Source organism: Condylura cristata, unplaced genomic scaffold (genome assembly GCF_000260355.1).
Source record: "Condylura cristata isolate star-nosed mole 26May11 unplaced genomic scaffold, ConCri1.0 scaffold00013, whole genome shotgun sequence".
Taxonomy (NCBI): domain Eukaryota; kingdom Metazoa; phylum Chordata; class Mammalia; order Eulipotyphla; family Talpidae; genus Condylura; species Condylura cristata.
The window spans coordinates 21,412,222-21,427,311 of record NW_004567114.1 but is presented as its reverse complement, the minus strand read 5'-3'; the positions used below and the strand labels follow the sequence as shown (position 1 = coordinate 21,427,311).

General features: G+C 36.9%; 1 protein-coding gene across 2 annotated transcripts in view; it reads left to right on the top strand.

Annotated features, from left to right (window-relative positions):
• Positions 1–307: 307 nt before the first annotated feature.
• The window catches only part of LIN52 (lin-52 DREAM MuvB core complex component), a 76,545-nt gene continuing 61,762 nt past the window's right edge, over positions 308–15,090 (top strand). The window contains exons 1-6 of one of the 2 annotated variants that reach the window (XM_012724316.1): positions 455–490; positions 3,405–3,479; positions 4,944–4,981; positions 6,088–6,154; positions 8,242–8,325; positions 11,422–11,846. In XM_012724316.1, the coding sequence (XP_012579770.1) occupies positions 460–490; positions 3,405–3,479; positions 4,944–4,981; positions 6,088–6,154; positions 8,242–8,325; positions 11,422–11,465 (339 nt within the window). In that variant the 5' untranslated portion in view covers positions 455–459 and the 3' untranslated portion in view covers positions 11,466–11,846. Of the gene's footprint in view, positions 491–3,404; positions 3,480–4,943; positions 4,982–6,087; positions 6,155–8,241; positions 8,326–11,421; positions 11,847–15,090 lie in introns of those variants that run through there. The other variant, XM_004681700.2, reaches the window with a different exon arrangement.

Here is a 15,090-nt window from a genome sequence, read left to right as displayed (position 1 = left end):
AGGAACGTTTCACCTAACCAATCACTCGCTCTGCCTCCAGACTCCACCCCACAGCCCCAGCTCTGGGGACAGACGATTGGTCAGAAACGGAAGGACTCTTGCCACCTCCCACTTGCCCAAATTCTGTTGGCGGAGGTAGAGAAGACGCCCATGACTTGGATACTCTATTTTGAGTACACGGGGAAGACGCCCCCTAACGAGGAACCTCGATTGGCCACAAGCGCGACTGCGGCCCCACCCCATCTCTAAGAAAGTAAATACGAGTCTCCAAAACTTTTGCAGTCGCTCCACCTCATTCACGTTGTGGGGGGTGTGGCCAGCGCTGGGGGCGGGACAAAGTAAAGTTTGCCCTATGGGGAGGGGAGGGGAGAAGGGACTGCGAGTTAGGGATGGGATTTCTCTTAGGGGCGTGGCTTATGAGCATTGCTTTCCCGCCGACGGTTGACCGCGTCACGTGACATGGGTTGGAAGATGGCGTCTCCCACGGACGGTAAGAGCCGGCTTAGAGAGCCTTCGCCTACAGCCTCCTCCTTTGCTCCCCTCTGAACTTCCTCGCCCCATTAGCCTCTCTGGCTTTTTCTTAGGTCCCTTTGCCTTCTACCTCTTTTCCGTGGATGCGTCTTCAGCGCCACAGTTCTTCGCAGCGGCGCTGGAGGTGCCCGGTAGCCCCGCTGTGTACCAGGAGGAGCCCTGAATGAGGGATCCATTCAGGGCAACAGGACGAGGGTCCTGGAGTGGACCCTGGCCGTTCTTTAGCCCCGTTGAGTGAGGTTTAGGGCAGGGGAAGAGATGTTGTTGGGGGGAAAGGAGATTCTTTGCTGTAACTTTCTCCTTCGGGTGCCGGGTTGAAGGATCATTTCTCTTTTTTTTGAGCATCTGGAGAGTTCTCCTAAACTCCAGCCAGGACTGGTGGTTTAACATCACCCAGAACTGTACTGCTAAAGAAACATGATTCGCTCCTGTCTCCTCAAATTTGTACCATTGCTGGCAGCAGGAGAAGCAGAAGACATTCTTGGCTCATAGCAATGAAAGGCCTGAAGAAAATGAAAATTGATGTTCTTAGTGTAGTTTTGCACACACTTCAAATTCTCTTGTTTTAAGTGTTCTTCCCTCGGACTGAGTGATGCACGATTTTTGTTTATATGTTGTCTAAGATGTAAGCGCAGGCTTTAGTTCTTGGCTTTGCTTTAGAGAGGTAGGATCTTGCACTCATTTCTGAGCTCGTTTAATTTTGGCTTCTCTCGCCCTCATTCACACGTTTATCTCTTTGATAATGTAGTTTTGCCTCCCCAAAGAAAGAAATACTAAGTTTGTATTTGGAAAGCTGAAAGTTCATTTCAGAAATAAGGAATTAAAGCCGGAGAGCTGTATTTTGTACCTGCTATATAAAAGGCGTAATACTGGGTGCACTGGGAGATCAAAGATTAATCAAACAGGAAAAGATGTAGACACAACCGCAACACAGTATCTGGAGTTATCCTTCTTCATCGTTATGTTCTATTTCAGTACCTTCACTGTCAACATTGTTATTCTGATAACTTAGCCCCTTTCACCCTAGATTATAAATGCTAAGTCTATTTTTGTTCCTCTTGGGCCCCAGGGCTTAGAACAGTGACAGACAAGCATTAGACCTCCAAGGTACATTTATTGAAAGAATGATTATGTAGATGTAAAACTGATATATTGCTTCATCTTAAGTTTCAAGTTTAACTGATTCATTTAAGTATTTAACAGGTAAACATTATGAAATATAGATATACATTGGTGACCTTGAGAAGAAATTCTTTAAGCTGTGGAGTCATATGAACTGATTGATGTTAAATAGTTCTGGCAACTCTGTTCAGAATAGATTTGCAGGTAGGGAGGGATTGAGTGAGAGCAGGGAGACCTGTTAAGGGTTTATTATTGGTTTCAGGGTGTATTTTGGAGAGAAACTGTTGGAGTCACTATTGGATTGGTTGTAGAAAGGTGAAAGAAAGAGAGGCATGAAAGATAACACTTAGGTTTCTATTTGAAAATTGGGGTTCTTGGTGATGCTATTTATTGAGGTGGAATATAGTTATGAACATAATAGATTTAAGGAGATTTTTGCACATGTAAATGGAGGACTGTCAAGTAGTCACTTGAATATATAGCTCTGAAGTTTGGGGAAAGGTTGGGCCTGGAAATAAAAATATGGTGTCATTGGTATATAAATGCTGGTGAAGGTTAATAGATCTGGTTGAGATCCCCTTAGGAGACTCTAGGTGGGGAGTGAAGCCAACCCAGGCTGGACCCTGAGTGGAAGAGGAAACTAAAGTGATCAGTGAGGTAGGAGGAAAACCAGCATAGCGTTTTTGTTTTTGTTTTTGTTTTAAGATTTACTTATGCATGTAGAACTGGGATACAGGCCAGAGATACAGGGGTGGTAAGAGGATTCACCAGAGATAGACTGGGGAGCAGAACAGGCTGATTTATGAAGTACACTTCTGAGGGGAGCAGTAGGCGGGTCAGGAGATGTCTGCCATGCCATGTGGGTCACCTCCCTGGCTGGGGATCAAACTTGTGCTGAAGTGGCAGCTGTGACTAGCTTTATAGTGCTGCCCTTTAACCCATTGTGCCACCAGGGAGGGCCATCCAGCATAGTGTTTTACAGAAGCTGGAAATGCAGTATTTCAAAGGAGCACCAGTGTGTGAATGCTGCAAAGACATAGTTTAAGAAATAACAGAGAAGTGATCACTATTTAGCAAGTAACCTATGTTTAGCAAAATAGGTTATAGATGACTTGACAATATTAGTTTTCATATATGTGAGGATAAGAAAGAATGCGAAATGAGGAAGTGGAGATAGCAGTGAAGGAGGAGTAGAAGGTCTTGGGGTCAAGGGAGAGATCTTTCAAAGAAGGGAAATTCTAGAGCAGGCCTACTTGGTATTGAGTATGAACCAGTAGGAGTGGTAGAAACTAGATGTGCAAGACAGAGAGTAAGATGATGTTTTTGGCAAAGCAAGAGAAGAGCCCTAATAGAGGAGTTTGTCTTTCTTGGCTGCAGAGACATTTCTGTGACAGGAAGAAATTCTAAGTCTGAGTGAAGATTCTGCAGGTGGATTTGTTGATACTCATTTTTGCTAATACCTCATTAAAATATTGCTTCTGTTTTAGAATTCTGAAAAATGAGGTTTGACTAGGGAAACTATTTGTATGCTTTAATATCCTCACATACATGAAAACTAATGTTGTTCAGGTCATCTGTGATCTATTTTACTAAATGTAGGTCACCTGCTAACATGGTACAGTAATATCAGTAAAGAACTCAAATCTCTAGATTTCCGGATGTGTTCTAGTTTTTATTCTTTGAGAATGAAATCTTATAAAATATAAATCAGTGTGTTTTGTGTCTTCACTTATCTGGGCATTTTGTTCTAGGGACAGATCTGGAAGCATCTTTGCTAAGCTTTGAAAAACTGGACCGTGCTTCACCAGACCTTTGGCCAGAGCAATGTAAGTTTTTGGCTTTTTTATATCAGAACTGATGCAGGATAACCAGTGCTACCTAGAGGGAGATTTTTTTGAAGAGTTGTCATTTAGCTCTAAGGAATAAATTTTTTATTTTACTTTAAAGGAAAGAGACTGAATTCTCTGGTGCAGTGTTAATAGTAGATGTTCGATACTTTAATTTTTTTCAGAACATGGTTTGACTCAAGAAGTTATAAGGATCCTTTAAAAATATTATTTTTTAGAAGCTCTGTAATAAGTTCAGCTAATACAGAAATGATTAAGTATATCTTCACCTTTTTCAATATGTCTTACAGAGTTAATTGTTGTTAATAGCTTCATAAAATCTTTTTTACCTTTTTTATGCTTATATAGATAAGCAAATATATAAAGTATGTTGAAGCTTTTTTTTTTTTTGTCTAATGATGGAACAATCAGTGTATGGTCTACAGCTTAGCTTAAATTCTACCTAAAAATTTATTAATGCACCTTTCCATATTAGTAGGTATAGATTTACTTCATTCTTTTAAGTATTTTATTATATAGATGCACTGTAGTTTATATATTCACATCCTACTTGGACCTAAGTTATATGCAATTTTTGATATCATAATAAATAATACAACAGTGAATGTCCTTGTATATGTAGCTTTGTGCTTATTGAAGAGAATGACTTATACTAGCTAATATTGGATGGTACTAGTTTTATTATTTTTAGTCTGTATTTCTTTATTTGTAAGGTTGAGCATTTTTTTAAATATCTGATTTTTGTTTTTCTGGTTTTCTTTTAGTAATTTTTTAAAGATTGATTTATTTATGCATACAAGAACTGGGGTATAGGCCAGAGGTATGGTGGGCAGGAGGACCCACCAGAGACAGTGCCAGGAGCAGAACAGGCAGGTCTACTGAAATACATTGTTGAGGGGAGCAGCATGTGGGTCAGACGCCATGGTGACGCCATGTACGTCACCTCCCCAGACAGGGCTCGAACTCATGCTGTAGTGGCTGTGGACAGTTTCATAGTGCTGCATTTTAGCCTGTTGCGCCACTAGGGGAGGGCCCTGTTACTCTGTATTTTAATGTGATTCTTCATTTGAGCCAATTAAATAAACAGAACCATGTACCTAAAAAGGAAATTGAATTTTTTTGGTAAGATACAATTCTATCTCCCCTCCCTTATAACCAATTCTTGATCCTTCATAGTTCAGTTGAAGCATTTCTCTGAAGTAGGTATCATTATCTCTGAGAAGTTATTTTGCTGTTCCCTCCGTCTGATGTAGATTTTCATTTTTTGTCCTCCATTGCACCTGGTATCTTTTTAGAGTAGTTAAACAATATTATAGTTACTGATTTATTGTCTCTTCTAGACTATAAATTCCTGAAGACAGGTTTGTTTTCTTATTATTATTTAAATCCTCTGTGTATGGATCACTAACATGTTTATTAAGAGAATGATGTTTTTCTGTCTAGTACCAGGTGTTGCTGAATTTGCAGCTTCCTTCAAAAGTGTAAGTACTATTTTACTTACCTAATGAAGTTTATCCACTGTTTTTGCTCTTGCATAAAATCTCATATAATCTCCAGATAACTAACTGCAGGTCAAGAAGTCTGTTTATATTGTCATCATGTTAATTGATGATGTCTTCTTCTACCCTAATGCTCTGTTTTGGTATTTTGAACTTTGATTATTAGATTACTTAAAATTGTAGTTTTTACTGAACAGCTATTGTGCTCTATTGATTTTATTGGTAGTATTGAGCAGACCTTGTTTCTGCATGAAACTAGTTGCAAAGCCAACTATTTTGGAAATAAAAGTGTATTTTGACATATACAAATAAAATTAATAAAACTAGAAAAAAAATGTACTCTTTAAATCTGTCCAGTGTACAATGACATTTCAAGTGACAGTCACCAGCTTTCTCTCATTTACATTAAGGATTTTCTCATTCTTGATTCTTCTTTAAATCTTCTCCTCTGCCAAAGAATGTTACTTACTGATTATGGTTCCAAATAATTCTGTTAGAAGTTTTTACCAGATCTGAATTTCAGTAACTTGAAAAAAAAGACTGTATTTCTTCTGTTTCTATGTTATGCACAAAATTGTAAAAGTAGGCAGACCTAACCCTTCTAAATTATTTCTCTGAGTAACTTTTTTTAGGGTTTATATATTTATGCATATAAGAACTGGGGCACAGGCCAGAGATGGTGGGGTGGGATGATGATTCACTAAAGACAGAATGGGGAGCAGAACAAGCAGACCCACCGAAATACACTGCTGGGGGAGCAGCAGGTGGGTCAGGAGAGGTCTGCTGCACCATGCTGGCTACCCTTCTGGCTGGGGATGGAACTTAAGACAGCCTCACAGTAGTGCATTTTAACCTGTTGCACACCAGGGAGAGCCTGATTCTGTGTAACTTTAAAGATGAATAATTTTATATGATGACTATTTACAAGTCATTATTTGAAGCTCCTGGAGGGTCGGGATCTGTGAAACTATAATTTGCCAGTGTTTTCAAGGAACCTGAAGACTGATAAGCTATTTTTTTGTAAGAAGGAAGAATAGGAACTCCATGCTTTGTGTGTATCTGAATAGATATATTCTTATTTTCTACAGCCTATTACTAGCTCTCCACCCAAATGGATGGCTGAAATAGAACGTGATGACATTGACATGTTGAAGGGTAAGCAAAGCTAGTGACTGCTGACTTTCAACCTGCCATTTATGCACTTCCACGAAGCAGTTCCTCTTGTCCATTTATAGAAATCCTGCCAGTATGAGATTCAGTCATAATGTCATCTGTTGCTAAACTCTTTTAGTTTTATTTTATAAACTGCTTACAGTGGACAAATAGCTCTCAAATAAATTTTCTCATTAAATCTTGGGAAGGTCCTGTGAATTAGGTTTGATGATAATCTAAGGTTCAGAGGTTAACTTAAGATTTATTAGAAACAGTTAAAATTTCAATTTTGATCTTTTAAATAGTCTTTTTTTTTTTTAAGATTTATTTATTTATGCATTCAAGAACTGGGACACAGGCCAGAGGTGTGGGCGTTGGGACTATTCACCAGAGACAGAATGCGGAGCAGAACAGGCTGATCTACTGAAATAACTCCTGAGGGGAGCAGCTAGCATGTCAGCAGAGAGAGGTCTGCCATGCCATGTGGTTCACCTCCCTGGCTGGGGATGGAACTGGTGCTGCAGTGGCTGCAGACAGCTTCACAGTGCTGCGCTTTAACCCATTGCACCAGGGAGGGCCCTAAATCTAGTCTTTGCGCTGTAACACACATACTCTAGTTAGGTTTTAGTGCCATACATTGTTATCAGTACTATTAATTGACAACCCCATAGTGGGTTAGCCATGTCTTATTTCTTTCTGTTCCATCACCTTCTTTTATAAAAAAATATTATAAGTAGTGAATATTGTTGTTTGATAGATGATTTGAAACGCAACCACAAAGTGGGAATTCAAATTAAAAACATTAATTTTCCTTGTTGTTGCTCTACTTTAATTTTTTATCATCCATCTGGTGATAAAATTCATGATGGTTATGAAGTAATAAACTGGAATTAAGGTAAAAATCTGGAATTCCTGAGCTTAGGCAGCAACACAGATAAAGAAAATCTACTTATGCCAGATATAGATGAGCATGGCATGGTAAGTAGGAGAAAATAACATCTTTATTTGATTTCAGAAGTAATTTATTGTTCTGCTTAAATGCAGATCCCCTCCTCCAACCATGGAAAAATTAAGTTTCAAGGGCATCTCGGGTTCATCATTCTAATGTTTCAAGCAGACATTTATCTAATACCCTATCAGTATGTATTTTCTGTGGAAACTTTAGATTTTTAATAAGGGATCATAGCATTATGTTTCATGTTTCAATTGAGCAATGTTTTAAACCTAAGATATTATTGCTATTTAAATGAAAATCTGGGAAAGTAAGTTTTTATTTTAAGAAAGTACTGTGATTTATTTTTTTGCTTTCTAAACTTAGGGAAAAAAGAAATAATAAGAATTTTTAGTTGCTATTTAATTCTTAATTGTAATAATGAGGACTTATAAATGATAGGGGAGACAGTATATTTTGTAAGACAGAGCTCTGTGATGCCTTCACAGTGCTATGTGACATCATACAAGGTTTCATATTTTAATGGATGTTCATTTTCTATGGTAGGCAAAGAAAAGATCTTTAGGCTAAACATATAATTTACTATTGTATTTATGCTAACTCTTTTGAAGTAGATAAGCTCATTTGACACATTTTATATTAATGGGAAATTCACTGGTGTGTGTGTGAAAGAGGGGAGAGGAGCAGAGGGAAAGGGAGGCAATGGAAAGGGATAATTTGATGAGAAGAAGCAATGTGGATACATTTCCCATGTATTCAATAGAAATTGAGCTTGAAAACTTTTAAAAAATTAATTTATTTATTTCTAAGAACCGGGATGCAGACTAGAGATGTGGGGGGTGAGAGCATTCACCAGAGACAGAGTGGGGAACAGAACAGGCAGAATGACTGAAATAAACTGCTGAGGGGAACAGTGGACGGGTCGTGACAGCTCTGCCACCATGTGGGTCACCTCTGTGGCAGGAGATCGAACTTAGACCTCTGGCTGTGGACAGCCTCAGAGTGCTGTGCTTTAACCAGGTGTGCCACCAGAGAGGTCCTAAGCTTGAAAACTTTTGAAACGGTTTCAGAACCCAAAGTAATTCTTACTATAACACAGAAGAAAAAAATGGTATTTAAATAAATGCTTCTATTTCAGAATTGGGGAGCCTCACAACAGCTAATTTGATGGAGAAGGTACGAGGCCTACAGAACCTAGCCTATCAGCTGGGGCTGGATGAATGTAAGTACCTAGACCATATTTATTCAGGGTTACATGTTGTCTATTCCATTCTAGCTATAATTCAGAAGATATCTTTATGAAGTGTTCTGGAGGTAAGAAATCACTGCCTTTTGTGAGAATGTGCTGAATAAATCACTGAGTCTACTGGGTAACAAGTAATTTTTCTCTATGTACTACAAGTATACTGGGAACACTTTCAGTTTTAAGTAACAGGATGTCAAATCAAACTAGCTTAAGCAAAAGAGGAACTTTCTGTTCATATTAATCAAAATAGTTTTGAGCATATTTAAAGCCATGATTTCACAGTGTCAATCATACTATATCATACTATACTCTTGTTCTTGGTTTTGTTTTGCATCTCAAGGCACTGCCTCACTCATGTATAAGTCTTATTTGAACCAGCACTGGGAAGGTGGCCAAAAGGAGCTCCAGTGTATGTCTTCAAATATCATAATCCCAAAAAGAAAGAACATGTTTTCTGAAAGTTTAAAAAGAAAGGTCTTGGGAGGACTCTGATAATTCTGTTTTGGTTCACATGTCTATCCTAGATCCAGACCTTTTGCCAGGTTGCATCATACACTCTGATGGTCTAGGCTTGGTTCACCGCGCAGATGCAGGTTAGAAGGATTAGTCACATGGAATGGGAGGGGACGATTAGTTTCCTAAAAGAAAGGATGTGTGGAAGTCCAGGAATATAATCTGTGGCCATGAATAATGTTTCAAAAGTTCTCATTTGCTCCTGTCTGCTGTCCATTTTTTAGTTTAAAATTATTTCTTTATAAATTGTATCTTTTCCCATTTTGTATTCATTATAAAATTGGAGAAGAAATTGTAGGAAAAATTCTCACTTTGTAACTGAAGGAGATACTCAACATAAATACAGTGATTAGGACTTTGTTTTCAATGAGTATCTTATAAATACAGTTTGAGAGACTACGATAGCTTGTAATTTCTGCAAAAATACAAGTTTTATACTGATTAGCACAATCCCAAAAACAGTTTCATAATTTTTCTTTATTATTGCTTAGGAGCATGTAGTGGATTTGTTCATATCATTGATTTAACTTATTGCCAAATTTAACATTTTTGCCTTAAAACTTACAAGTTTTGACTAATTAGTTCCTTGGCCCTCTACCTTTATTTCCATAATTGTTATTAGAGTTGACTTTGTTTTACCATGAAAACATTTTTCTTTAAGATTTATTTATTTATACATACGTAACTGGGGTGTAGGCCAGAGTTGCAGGTGCGTTGAAAAGATTCACCAGAGACAGAGTGGGGAGCAGAACAGACTGATGAAATACACACTGCTGAGGGGAGCAGCGGGTGAGACAGGAGAGCTCTGCTGCTCTGTGTTGGTCAACTCCCTGGCGGGGGATTGAACTCATGCTGCAGTGACTACAGATAGCTTCACAGTGCTGTGCTTTAACCTACTGCGCCACCAGGGAGGGCCCAGAAAACATTTTTTGTACGATTTATTTTTTTACTCATACAAAACAGGGTATAAGCCAGAGGTGCAGGGGTGTCACTTTTTTAAATGAAATTAATTTTATGCCTTTCATATCAAGAGATGTGATATTACCAGATGTATTTCTCAGTAGTATTTTTGCCAATTATAGTCACAATTACTATTTTCTCTCAGATTAGTTTTTCTTTTTTTGCTTTCCTACTGAAAAAGATAATTCACATTTTTCGCTCCATTTTTTATTTTGGAAAATTTTAGACATAATACAAAAGTAGAGAAAACAGAATAATGAGCTTATGTTATCAGGCTGCAGCTTCAATAATATAACATCTCTTTTACTTACCCTGACCTCCTAAAATTTCAAAGCAAATCTCAGGTATCTTATTACTTCATTGCCCATATCTTCATATTGTCTCCCAGCAGAAGGGATTCTTTCTTTTTCTCTCTCTTAAAAAAATAATACCTCAGTTCCGTTATTATGCCTAAAAGTTTAGCAGAGCTGCTTGATAGCATCCGATAGCTAGTCCGGATTCAGATTTTCATAGTTGATTCATAGTTGTTACACAGTTGATTTGCTTGAATCATATCTAAATAAAGTTCATACCACAGAGTGATATGTCTCTTAGGTGTTTTAATCTGTCGTAGTTCTACCTTCCTTGTACTCATCCCTTGTCATTTATGAAACCTAGCTAGTTGTTCTCTAGAATTTGTTCAGCCTTGAATTTTTTGTTTACATTCTTAATGGTAGTGCTTAGTGTGGTCATCTAATCCTTTTTATTTCCTGGTAGTTAGATTTAGAAGCACAGATGTAGGCTTTATTTTTATTTTGGCAAGAAAATTTTGTAAATGCTGTGTACATCCATCAAAGTCCATTGTGTCTGCTCTTATCTAATTGTGATATTAAGATTAATTAGTCGATAAAAGGTATTGTTACCCTGACTTGTTAGTTCCCTTTGGTAACTACCTTTAGTGCTCTACCTTTATCTACTATTTCATCAGAGGTTGCAAAATAGTAATATTTTGATTCTGTCATTCATTCTTATTAGATTGAATTTTTCTATAATGGACTTTTACCTTAAAACTATTCTTAATTAGCTAAACTATTCTTTCTCTTTATCAGTTTTTAGAATGAGTCAGTTTGCTAAGCAACAGTAAAGTCTATTTTAATGACTTTCCACTGAATCTGAAACTTGCCGTAGTGTGTTTTAATTTTTAGTTCACACAGTTAAAACCATTATCATTTTTAAGTTTTGTATTTCTTAAAAATATAAGGCTTTTCAGGTGGGGGTTGGAAGTCACCAAACTCAACCGTTTTGAGATTGAACCATAATTATTTGATAGAAATATTTGTTTCTGCTGGTTGAGTCTTATGAGCATAATAAGATTTTGAAAATTATTTTCTATTTCAGAATTCAGCCTTGCAACTTCTGAGGCCATGTTTTTTATTTGATTGTCATTTTCCCTGACCAATGCAAATTTAACTGTTGACATAGAAAAATTAATTTTTAAATTTTAGAGTGGAAAGAATTATATTGAAATGTATTAGACTTTTTGGATGCAGTTTTTCTTTTGTTTTATTGTGTATAGTGTGTATGCATGAAAGCAAGATCTTTTTTTTTTTGTCCTTACAGATTATTCATCTACTCTAGAGGTTGACATTTACTTGACACCCTAATCTGGTGTTTCGATATCTCAGTCCTCTTTTCTGCATTAATTGAAAGGATGACATGGATGAAAAATAAGCAATAGGAACTGATGAATCCCCAAGGACCAGTGATCCTGTTTTCATGCAAATATCTGCACTGATAAAGATGATGGAAAGAACAAAATGCAAAAAATATTTGTCCTCCAAACATGATTGTCACTTCCCTAGAGTATTATTAAATGTTAGTATAGAAATGATGTGGACTTTCTAGGGCCAGTAGTAACTAGATTGTAATCCTTTGGAAGATGAGCCCTACCCTTTGATTTGGTATATGATTATGCCTCAGTTAACCCGTTTGGTTTGCAGATTTTGGAATGTAATTTTTTTTTGTACAGGCATTTATAACTTTTTGTCATTGAAGTGACATGGCTCAGTTGGGTGGTTAATTTATATGAAATATATAGAATTACAAAGAATTATAAACTACCCTACTATATAAAAAATTCTATTTCTGTTAATTCTGAATCCAGTGTCCTGTTTTCCTGGACAATTGTAGTCATCTTGTAACTGGTCTCTCTTGCCTCTTGATTGTCTTACTCCAGTCTGTCTTGTTTACCACCACTATAGTAATATTTCTAAAGTACTGTTTGCTTCTTTTATCCTTTGTCCTTAAGTATTTCATTAATCATATGAGAAACTTTGGATTTTTTTAGTATGACATTCAAAACTTTCTACATTTTGACTTTAGTCTCTCAATTCTCCCCTTCCAAAACATGCACTATTCACATTTGTAATATTGCTTCTGGAATGTTCTTGTATCTTTATGTATATGATTCCTTTTTCTTAGAAAAACCACCCTGACCGACTTCTAATATTAGAATTTTTATTTATCCTTTATTGTTCAGCCTAGAATCTACCTCTTTTATCAGTTTTTCCTTTTCATACCTGATCTGGAAAGCGAATTCTTTCCTGGCTTCCCAGATTGTTTCTAGAGCAGTTAGTTTGTTTTAGTTGTATGATACTTTTTCTATTCTGGGAGATTTTGGGTACATATTTCATCTCTTAGAGTAACTGTAACTCTAAGGTAAGAATATTTTTAACTCTCTTTGTAACTCATAGAGTACCTGGCATATAGTAAATGTGCAGTGCGTATTTCTTGTTGAATGACTAACTGTGAATGCCTTCAGGTGAAATGACAGAATTTTTCTAATGAAACCCAATTACTGAAAAGGTGAGAGTTTGTGGAAATTGTTCTTTTTCTACATAGTTTGTGTTTCAGTGATGGGAAATAATACTTGAAGTTCTTATGATTTCTAGAATTTTTCCTCTTACGACAATAGATGATTGACCACACATAGTAGAGATAGTATGAATCTTGGTTAATAATGGCTTGGTATTACTTTCTACTTGAACCCTACTTCACAGCTATTATGATTTGGATATCTCATAGTTGGAGAAGCTGCAACAGTACATTGATGTTCTATCCTAAGGCCCATTGAACTATTGTGAGTTCTATCCTTAAGTATTACCCTACTGTCTCTGAAGGCTACAAGCCTTTCAGTAGTCATGCAGATGTCCAACTTTGTGGCTGTATTCTGAATACTTTTGCCAATCATACTGTTTGACACTAGGACTAAAACTTGGGGATCACGATAAAAATTAAAATTTGGGTTCTCATACATTTGTTCTTCTTTTTATAAGAGCTTTATTGAGCTATAGTTCACAATACAATTCACTTATTTAGCTTGCAATAAAGTGATTTAGTGTGCTGAAGACTTGTGTAATCATTACCACAATACAATCCATTTTAGAACATTTTCATCATCACCAAAAGAAACACTGTACCCATTAGCAGTCTTTCCCGCTAAACTTTACAGGTCTAGACCACCACTAATCTGCTTTCTGTCTCTGTTTTTTCGTCACCTTTACCTTTCAGATAAATTCAATTTCAGTATCTCATGGTAGGTAGGGGGAGAATAACTGGTACTCTACACCCTGGATAGTCTTTGTGTTCTGACATCAGAGCTATTTGTCTGGTTTAGTTTATAAGGCCAATACAGTCCAGACTTTGTAATGGTTAGAAGTTCAATTAAACTGTATTTATTTGACTGAGGAGAAAAATTAGCCTTGAACCTCTAGGTGGCAGTATTAGTCTTACTGTACCACTAGGTTACTTCTACCCATCTCTTTGAGTTCCTGATTTAGATTTTTTAAAACTTTCTTCTTGTTTTACCTATTTGACTAATTTTGTTGATACCTTGCATGGCTTTTAATTTTTTCTTTTCCTTTTTATTTCATCATCTTTTAAACTTTGTTTCTTAAACTGTATGTATATGTATTATAAGAGATATATTTTTATTTATTTATTCATATAAGAACTGGGGTGTAGGGCAGTGGTGTAGAAGGTGAGAGGATTCCCTAGAGACAGATTGGGGAGCAGAACAGACAGATCTACTGAAATACACTGCTGAGGGGAGCAAGACAGGAGAGTTCTGCTGTACCATGTGGGTCAGTTCCCTTGCCAGGGATAGAATTCATACCTCAGTGAACTGGCAATAGCTTGATTGCACTGAGACTTTAACCCCCATGTCACCTCGGAGGCCCCAAAACTGTATATTTTGATGCTCAGAATCTTTAGTTCTCTGTTGTCAGAAATAATGTATTTCTTTCAATATTTCCCAAAAATATTGTTATTTAATTTATTAATCTCCAAAGCTGAATATTATAATATCAAAATGGGTTCTACTCTCTCAGCTTACCTTGTTTTATCTTTTTTTGGATAAGATTTATTTGTGCATTTATGATCTGGCCAGAAGTGCAGAGGGTCATGAGAGGACTCATCAGAGAGAGAGTGGGGAGCAGAACAGGCAGACTGACAAGGTCCACTGCTGAGGGGAACAGTGGATCGGCCAGGAGAGGTCTGCCACACCATGTGTAGGTCGCCTTTCTAGTGACTGGAAATAGCTTTATAGTGCTGTGCTTTAACTTGTTGTGCCACCAGGGAGGGGCCTGTTTTATCCTTTGACTGTTGTTATTGTGTGATATCAGACAGTAGCTTATTAAATTCAAGCAGGAATGGTCAGCTAAGATTGATGAAATAGGCTTAGGCTAATTAGTCTTTCAAGAAGAATTTAATTAAAATTACAATTTTCAAATATTTGGCCATTTTTAGTGATGAGATAATAACAAAAGAATAAAGTATTCAATTCAGCAACTGTTAGAGTGCCTTACTTAGTATAAGAATGTAGGGGATATGAAGACAAATAAGACATAATTGCCACTCTTGAGCGGATTAAAATATAGAAGATAAGAGAGATAAGACAAGTAAATGGCTCTTAGTAGAAAGTAGAGGAGAGAAGTTAACAATGAATGCAAAGGACTTTGTAGGTAGGAGAGAAGAATGCAATTACATTAGTTTGCTGCAAGAAAGGCAGATAAATTTCATTTTGTATGTTGGTGTGGATGGTTTAGTAAGGATTGTCTAGTGTTATAGGACAGGGGGAAAGGGGCACCCCTGAGCCCCAAACCTGCCTGCTCTAAGTGGGTTTTGACATCCGCCGCATAAAGACAAAACATATAAAACTTTAATGAAAGGGGACTTTAATACAGTAAATATACAATATGGAACACAAAGAATATAACTTCTAAATCAAAC